We start from the raw sequence: 9530 nt of genomic DNA on the forward strand, positions 1-9530 counted from the left end.
AATGCCCATCAACAGTAGACTGGATAAAGAAATTATGGGACATGTACTCCATAGAATACTATACAGCAGTAAGAAACAATGAAACCCGGTCATTTACAACAAGATGGAGGAATCTGGAAAACATCATGCTGAGTGAATTAAGCCAGTCCCAAAGAGACAAATATCATTTGTTTTCCCCGATCGGTGACAACTGAGCACCAAAGAGGAAACCTGTTGAAGTGAAATGGACACCGATCGGTGACAACTGAGCACCAAAGAGGAAACCTGTTGAAGTGAAATGGACACTATGAGAAACAATGACCTGATCAGCTCTTGTCCTGGCTCCAGATGTACAATGTAATTCTTTATCCTTTTTAGTATTTGTTGTTGTTGTTGTTCTAGTACTAGTGGTTGAACTCTGTAATTAACACACAATTATTCTTAGGTGTTTAAATTTTAACTGAAAAGTGATCCCTGTTAAATTTAAGAGTGGAAAAAGAGAGGGAGGAGATGTACAATTTGGGACATGCACATTCAGACTTGCCCAAAATGATGGAGTTAGAAATGTGCCAGGGGATTACAATACAATCCCATCAAGGTGGCATGTACCAATGCCATCTCACTAGTCCAAGTGATCAATTTCAGTTCACAATCGATGGCTCTGATAGGTCAAAGAATCATAGGGATCACACAAACAAGACAAGTGTCTGCTAACACTAACTGATAGAATCAAAAAGGGAGAGAAAGATCCAACATGGGAAGTGGGATACACAGCAGACTCATAGAATGGCAGACGTCCTAAACAACACTCTGGCCTCTTTTCACATTCTTTTTTTAATTTTTAAAGTTTATTTAAGTCATACAAGTTTCTTGTATTTCATATACACAGATTTAAGAACACAGTGACATTCCCAACACCCTCCTTCCCACCTATGCTCCAACCTTTCTTCCTCTTCCCTCTCATATTCTCTCTTAAATTTTACAAAGATCTATTTTCAGTTCATTTAATGATATAGTTAGCACTACACTAAGCAATAGATTTCCATGAATAATAGGAAGAACAAAAGAAAAAATATATATTGTTCTTCAGTGAAAGAGACAGGGCTGTAAACAATCATCAATTCTCACAATGTCTATTTCACTCCAGCAATTACATTTCAGGTACTCTACTAGTTACCTTGGATCAGAGAAAACATATGATATCTGTCTTTTGGGGACTGGCTTATTTCACTAAGCATAATGGTTTCCAGTCGTGTCCATTTTGTTGCAAAAGATAGGATTTCATTTTTTTTTACAGCTGAATATCTTAATCCATTGTGTACATATGCCATAATTTTTTTATCCAGTCAAGAGTTGATGGGTATCTGGGTTGATTCCATGTCTTCGCTATCGTGAATCGTACTGCAATGAATATGGGGGTACAGATAACTGTTTCATATGCTGATTTCTTTTGGTTTGGGTAAATTCTCAGGAGTGGCTGGATCATATGATAAGTCTATATTCAGATTTCTGAGGTATCTCCATACTGTCTTCCACAGTGGCTGCACCAGTTCATTTATTTAGGTCATTCCGGTCATTAGGTGTTAAGTGAGATGAGCCTAACGTCATTGTTTGCATACATCAAATTTTCCCAGTATCATTTGTTAAAAAGACTTACCTTTTCATCATGAATGGCCATCTAAAATGACAACCAAAATACTTGAAAACATTGTGTTGGCTAAACAAAACAGCCTGGATTTTGGCCTAAAGGCTACTGATTTATAAATGTACTTCAACTTCATTTTCACATAAAATTTCTGTATGAGCTAGGAAGAGACAGAAGGTGAGATTCACCGTGGACAACCATATTGCAAGCATTATACTAGGTACTGGTAAGTAACAGGTTAAAAGTTAAACTCCTCAAACAGTTGAAATTGGATAGACTTGTGCAATGCTAATTTTATTTTAGCACTATGTGAGCCCCTGTTTATAAATACGGGGCCCAAGTAGAGAATGGGTTAAGAGAAAATTAGACGAGTTTTTAATACAATAGGGATAAAGAACAAAAAACAAATACACGCCTGTGCCGCTAGAAAACGTTCAAATACCCACTTGCTTACTGACAGCCGCCTACTCCAGCGCAAGGCGCCGAGCCCAGAAAACTTTCCCCGCCTCTCGTGACGTCAGAAGGCAGCGCCGGAAGGTAGAGGGCGGGAGTTCCGGCTGCCGCTCAGGTCAAAGACGGGTGCCGTGCGGACTGCTGAGTGACCTGCGGAGGCTGCGTGGCAGAGTCGTGTGCAGCGTTTCGGGCCGAATTCTGCGGTTTGTGGTTCCCCGGTGTGCTCGCGGTGGCAGAAGGCAGTTGTGCAGTTCTGGTATGCGCTGTTTCTTCTTTCTCTTATTGCGTACGTTGCGGGGTGGCAGAACGCGGAAGACATTTCAAAGGTGGCGCTTCGTGGAGCCGATGCATCGAGAAGGTTCGCAGAGAAGAGGGGCGCCCGGTTAATTTAAGAAACTATACGTAATACAGTATCTGAAACGAGGGCAGTGCTTCGTAAGATGATAATCTTGGTCTCCTTTTAAATTTTGACTTTCCTTGTCTGAGATATTTTGGACGTCTGCACTAGTTAGAAAGACAAGACTAATGTTTATCAGATTGGGGCCTGAGGGCCCCAGATTTAATATTTCGATTGAGACTGAAGTAAATGTTTTTCTTTAAAGGAAATCAGAACTTTTTTTAAATGTAGGAAGCATTGACCCCAGGTACTTCTTCCAAAAAATTACTTGATGTAAGCCAAATGCTGCCAAGCAATGAGTTCAGTGTTAACAATGTAGACACTGTCCTAATCCTGATGGGCTATGTAGTCCTCAGCATGTGGTGGGACAAAAAAGTAATCCGGTGATTACAGTATTGTTATAAGTACTTTCATAGGCACAGGGTGCTGTGAGAACTAAAAGGAGGAATACTTCATATAAAGTATGAGAAGAATAGCTAGAGGTGCAACTGAAGAAGTAGACAATGTATGGTAACATGACAGACTTTGTAAACTATATTAATAAGTGACTTTTTAACTTGGCAGCAGTAGGGTTATAGATACTCCTTGGGAATGATATGAATGCCATTGATAAGATTTGCACTGACTTAAGCACCTTGGAGATGGGAAGAACAAATCTGGAAGCTAAGAGATAAAATAGGACTGGTGCTGGTGCTGTGGCATAGCAGGTAAAGCCACCACAGACAATGCCGGCATCCCTTATGGGCACTGGTTCCAGTCCTGGCTGCTCCATTTCTGATCCAGCTCTCTGCTATGGCCTGGGAAAGCAGTAGAGGATGACCCAAGTCCTTGGGCCCCTGCACCAGCATGGGAGACACAGAAGAAGCTCCAGGCTCCTGGCTTCAGCTGAGCCTACCTCCTGCCATTGAGGTCATTTGGGGAGTAAACCAGCAGATGGAAAATATCTCTATCTCTCTGCCTCTAACTCTCTGCCTTTCAAATAAATAAATAAATAAGTATAGGACTGAAGAGAATCCAAACAAATATTTGGAAAGTAAAATATATGTTCAGTTTAAAAAAATTAATTCTGTCTTCCATGAACTTAAAACAGTTTTTAAAAATTGAATTAGTTATTTGAGAAACAGAAAGCGCTCTTACCTGTTGGATTATTTCCGAAATGTCAGAAATGGCTGGGACTGCACCTATGTCAGGCTAAAACCAGGTGCCAGAAACTTAATCTAGGTCTTCTGTTTGCATGGCAGGAACATAATTACTGGAGCCATGGTTGCTGCGTCCCAGGATCTGCATTAGCAGGAAGCTGGAATCAGAAACCTAAACAGGAAATAGAGTCCTGATACTCCAGTGTGGAAGGTAGGCATCTTATCCTGTGTCTTAAATATTTCAGTGAGTCTAAAATAAATGATTTTCTCTTTTAAGGGAGCTAGGCTAAATATTGTCCCCTTAATGAATTTTTTTCAAATACCTTTGTCATCACATGAATTAGGTCTGGTAAGTGTGACAGAAGACAGTAGTGAAATGATTGCCAGTTTCTAGTTTTTGCAGCTGGATAGACAGTAGTGTCCCATCTCTGAAACAGAACACAAAAGGAAAAACAGGTTGGGAAGGGGGAAAAAAGGGAGAGAGATTTTCAATTTCTTGGATTTGCGGTGTCTTTCTTTTCTTTTCTTTTCTTTTCTTTTCTTTTTTTTTTTTTTAAGGTTTTATTTATTTGTTTGTTTGTTTTGAAAGAACAGCACAGAGAAAGAGATCATCCATCTACTGGCTGAGTCCCCTAATGCCTGCAAGAGCCAGCCAGGGGTGAGCCAAGCCAAATCCAGAGCCAGGAACCCCATGTGGGTCTTCGAGGTGTCTTCTGATGCACAGTGATTGAAATGGCCCAGAGTAAAAGGTGTTTTTCTTTTTAAGTGTACTAGTTGCATTTTATAAAAATTTGAATTCTTGGCCGGCGCCGTGACTCAACAGGCTAATCCTCCGCCTTGCGGCGCTGGCACACTGGGTTCTAGTCCCGGTTGGGGTGCCGGATTCTATCCCGGTTGCCCCTCTTCCAGGCCAGTTCTCTGCTGTGGCCCGGGAAGGCAGTGGAGGATGGCCCAAGTGCTGGGCCCTGCACCCGCATGGGAGACCAGGAGAAGCACCTGGCTCCTGGCTTCGGATCAGCGCAATGCGCCGGCCGCAGCAACCATTGGAGGGTGAACCAACGGCAAAAAGGAAGACCTTTCTCTCTGTCTCTCTCTCTCACTATCCACTCTGCCTGTCAAAAAAAAAAAAAAAGAAAAAGAAAATTTTTTATTTTTTTTTTTTTGCTTCAAATTTGACACTGGTTTCACTTCTTTAAGTGTCTTCATCATCTTCTGGCCAGTCAGTTCTTTAGGATAAAATTATGCTTGTATGTATTTTAATTTTGTATGTTTTATTTAGCAATAACATTTGCTGCAAAATAAAATTTGAAGTAGTAAGGAGTTCATTATTTTTTAATTATGATTAATATCTATGTATTTCTCATTTGAGAACATGAGCATTGTACTGCAGCTCTCAAGTGCTTTTTCACTTGTTGCCACTTCTGTAGCTTTTCTGTCTTTTATCTTCCATATTGGTTGTATGTAGGACTTGTTTTGGGGTATGTACCTGGGATTAATGTAGAATTGAGAATACAGCAGCAGCATCTCAGCTGCATCTGCAGTGCAAAACCTTTGTTATCCAGTACATTGATCTTCTCGACCCCTATATAAGTTTTTTAAAGTATCTGCAAGGTATCTTTTTGCCTAAAAAATAGTGAGGAGCTGTCGCTGTGGCAGAGTTGACATCCCATACGAATGCCAGTTCAATTTCTGGCTGCTCTACTTTTGATACACCTCCCTGCTTATACGCCTGGGAAGGCAGCGGAAGATGGCCGAAGTGCTTGGGCCCCCGCACCTGTGTGGGACTACAGAATACAGTATCTGGCTTCCGGCTTCAGTCTGGCCCAGCCCTGACTGTTGCAGCCATTTGGGGAGTGAACCAGCAGATAGAAGATCTATGTCTCTCTGTCTCTCCTTCTCTGTCACTGTGCCTTTCAGATAAAATGAATAAATCTAGAAAGGAAGAGAGAGGGAGGGAGAAAATAATGATATTCATATTTAAGAATAAGACCCCAAATAAGTTTTAAACTTTTTGCCCAGTGAATGATCACAGCCTTTTGGCTGCCGGAGTCTAGGAAAAGGGAATGATGCAACTCATAACAACACGCAACACAGAGATTTTACTTTGTTTCAGAAATTGGTTATATTTTGGCTCCTCTAATGTATACTTACAGTTGGGAATTTTTAAAAATCTTTGTCTTTTAAATGCATTTTTCTTCTTTTGCAGGAATTTTCTTGTATGTCTGTTTTCCTCAAAATGAGTGTTAGTGTAACATTAAGACCTTTTGCCAGGTTTCTGGTGCCATTTACCCTTCATAGGAAGAGAAGGAATTTATGTTCAACAATTCTGCATAGATGCTTGTCTTCCAAAATACCAGCTGTGCCCTGTCCTAATAAGGAGGGTACATCTGCTCCTGAACAGCTAGAATTGGATGGATGGAAAGCTACAATGAAATCTAGTGTGCAAGAAGCTATTTCAACAGGCTTCAGTGACAAGGATGAAGATCCTCTAGTTGCCACCAGAGAATTAATTGAAATGTGGAGATTGCTTGGCAAAGAAGTACCAGAACACATCACTGAAGAAGAGCTTAAAACCATTATGGAATGTCCTTCTAAGTCATCAAAAAAGAAATATTTGAAATATTTATATATTAAGGAAAACCTGAAAAAAGCCAGGCAAATAAAAAAAGAAATGAAAGCAGCAGCAAAGGAAGAAGCAAAAAAAGTCAAGCTGCTAGAAACCACTGAGGAAGATAAACAGCAAAACTTTCTTTTTCTACGACTTTGGGATAGGAATATGAACATTGCAATGGACTGGAAAGGTGCTCAGGCCATGCAGTTTGGACAGCCTTTAGTTTTTGACATGATTTATGATAATTATATGAAACCAAAAGAACTACAGAATGCAGTTTCTCAACTTTTAGAAAGTGAAGGGTGTAACAGAAGAAATATTGATCCTTTCCATATTTATTTCTGTAACCTTAAAATAAATGGTGCTTATCATAGAGAGTTAGTTAAACGTTATGGAGAAAAATGGGACAAATTGCTTTTAACAGCAACAGAAAAGTCTTATGTAGATTTATTTCCAAAGGATGATATTATATATTTAACTGCAGATTCTCCCAATGTTATGACTACTTTTAGGCATGACAAAATTTATATAGTTGGATCATTTGTTGATAAGGCTATGCAACCAGGCACATCCCTAGCCAAGGCAAAACGACTAAAGCTGGCAACAGAATGCCTTCCATTAGATAAATATTTACAGTGGGACATTGGTACCAAAAATCTCACCCTAGATCAGATGATGCGTATTTTGTTATGTCTGAAAAACTCTGGAAGTTGGGAAGAGGCTCTGAAGTTTGTTCCCAGGAGAAAGCATAGTGGTTATCTGGAGGTTTCACAACAATCTCGAGATTTTGTCAATAAACTGAAGAAGGTAAAGACCTTTAATTCATTTCCAAAAGGCTCTCTAAATGTACTTACACAAAAGAGATAACTTGAATGAGAAAATTTGATAAAAAGTAAATGGATTGCAAATACAGTTTATTTGTTGTATTTCTTGTGAAGTAGAAATAATTTTCTTTTAAAGATGTCTTTGCAAACCAGGGCATTGTGTCTTTTCTCAGTTAATTAAATATCTGTAAAACTTGGGAATATATTTTGTTTATTGTAAAAAGGCAATCAGCCAAAATAACGAGTTGATTTTTTTTAACAGAATATCTTTTTTAAAGATTTATGTGTTTTACTTGAAAGGCAGATTTAGAGAAGCAGAAACAGCATTTTCATCAGCTCGTTCACCCCCTAAATGGCTGCAGTGGCTAGAGCTGGGCTGATCCAAAGACAGGAGCCAGGAGCTTCTTCCAGATCTCCCATGTGTGTTCAGGGGCCCAAGTACTTGGGCCATTTTCTGCTGCTTTCCCAGGCACAATAGCAGGGAGCTGGATTGGAAGTGGAACAGCCAGGACTTGAACAGTGCCCACGTGGGATGCCAATGTTGTAGGCAGTGGCCCAACCTGCTGTGCCTCAATGCCGGTGCCCTGCATTTGACTTTCAGACAGCCCACCAGAACCCTTTTCCAAGATTTTTGGATCTGAGATCTAGCATAGCCTACATCAGTTCATTTCAGGTGGTGGACTTTGATAGGCAGGAGTCTCTGGGATTGATGATTGACAATGCCTTTCTATGTTGAGTAAATTAGATTATTGTAGAAGTGAATAAAGTTTTGCATATACAAAATAGAGGCCAATTTCTGCAGCTGTTGAAATCCCTGGTTCCAGTTGTCAGGTTCAGCTATAGATTATCACTTGCACTTATTGGTTGTTCAACTTCATGAGATACCTTAGTAACCTAATAAATGGCTGTTTTTCACCTAAACCAGTTTGAGTTGCATTTCAGCCACTTGCTACCGAATAAGCTGTAATATACTTGGGAAAATGTATACCTGTTCCCTAAGAAAAGAACTTTAGGAACAATATTCATAATTGCATCCAAATTTTTGAAAACATGGAAAATAGAAATTATGTGGCCACCTATTCCTTCCTATTTTCTGATTTGGAAATCTGTGAAATATGCTGTGTGATATATTTACTAAAGCAGTACTTAATTTTTGATGAAGTACTTCAGTACTGACTACCAAATGAGATAGTGTACAGTTGACATGATTTATTTAAACTAAGTTGTAGATGTTATTAACACCTTTTCATAGAAGAAACCAGCCCTTCTTACAGGGGAAAAAAATTCAGCCTTTAAATATAGACTCAAAATACAAAAGATCTGTCTAGCTGATAAATTACACCTAACCCAAATTTCTAGGATTAGGAAAGACCTTGATAAGCTGATACGTAAACTTAGACCTCAATGGAAGTATGGTATGAATGAATTTCAACTGTAAGGCCCTACTAAGTGTCAAGGTACTAATACTTGAGTTGCTTGAGGTACACTGAAGAGAAAAATAGTACTGTAGTGTTAAGGATAGGGAGTTGAAAATGCCTGGCAGGATTGGGACTAGAGAGGCAAGCAAGGCTCCTAGGTTGTCTCATATCTGTGCCTGAACGAAGTTCTGCTCTCTGGGTTCCAGCTCCACTCTTAAAGCCCCTGACATTGCTTGTATTGCTAATCTCTTCAAAGTTTAGTTTTCCACATCTGTAAAAAAAGGTGATTATAAAGTTTTTGATACATAAAGCATGGTATCTGGCACATCTGTTCAACAGATATGAAGTCAGGAAAAATGTTTGGAATTTCTAGTGCTAGTATATATGCGTTACTGTCTTTGAGGAGTATGCTGTTACTTCTTTCTGTACAATATGCTGACATACTTCAGTGATGCAAACAAAATTTTTTTTAAAAAATCAGTGACCATTTTTCTTCCAAATAGCCAAGCAGTGACTGATTTCTAAGATTCCTTCACTCTTACATGGATAAATCACAGTAACAAGCTCATCAGCAGTTTGATTATGTACTGATAAAGTTTCTCACAGTTTTAGAAGTTGGAATGCAATATAACCATGAATGATTCTTCAGTTTTTTGAAACTAGATGGTCTGGTTTCCCAGGCACTAAGTATGAGGTAGGGAAACGGCTTTTTTCTCTTCTCTTCACTACTCAGTGATTCATGCTAAAAGTATTCTTTGGAGTTATCTTTTCTTGCTTCTAGGAGTCAGGTTTTCACATAATACTATTTGTAGTTTTTGTTACTTTCAAACATGATGGCAACTTCCCAATGGTTACTACTTAGGAAATTGTTACTAAAAATAATTTTTTTTAAAGATTTATTTATTTATTTGCAAGTCAGTTATACAGAGGAAGATGTAGAGATCTTCCATCCACGGGTTCTCTCCCCAGATGGCCAGCACTGGGACAGGCCAAAGCCAGGAGTGTCTTCCAGGTCTCCCACATGGTGGCAGAAGCCCAAGAGTTGGGCCATTTTCCACCTCTTT

The 9530-nt window shown here is 39.4% G+C and overlaps 1 protein-coding gene across 4 annotated transcripts; it reads left to right on the forward strand.

Moving 5' to 3' along the window:
• Nucleotides 1-2173: 2173 nt before the first annotated feature.
• Nucleotides 2174-8815, forward strand: TRMT10C (tRNA methyltransferase 10C, mitochondrial RNase P subunit). Of its 4 annotated transcripts, none has more exons than XM_062207272.1 (4): nt 2174-2333; nt 3716-3824; nt 4203-4362; nt 5820-8815. In XM_062207272.1, exon 4 carries the CDS (start codon nt 5832-5834, stop codon nt 7089-7091), a length of 1260 nt encoding a protein of 419 aa, XP_062063256.1. In that variant the 5' UTR covers nt 2174-2333; nt 3716-3824; nt 4203-4362; nt 5820-5831; the 3' UTR covers nt 7092-8815. The 4 variants fall into 4 exon arrangements, with proteins under 4 accessions (XP_062063256.1, XP_062063266.1, XP_062063247.1 ...); XM_062207282.1 differs by having other exon boundaries at nt 4208-4362; XM_062207263.1 differs by lacking the exon at nt 4203-4362 and having other exon boundaries at nt 5820-8814.
• The last annotated feature ends 715 nt before the right edge of the window (nt 8816-9530 follow it).

Source organism: Lepus europaeus, chromosome 2 (genome assembly GCF_033115175.1).
Source record: "Lepus europaeus isolate LE1 chromosome 2, mLepTim1.pri, whole genome shotgun sequence".
Lineage (NCBI taxonomy): Eukaryota > Metazoa > Chordata > Mammalia > Lagomorpha > Leporidae > Lepus > Lepus europaeus.

What these genes read in the sequence shown, in the direction of transcription:
- TRMT10C (XM_062207272.1), top strand. Translation starts at nt 5,832, where the DNA reads ATGTCTGTTTTCCTCAAAATGAGTGTTAGTGTAACATTAAGACCTTTT.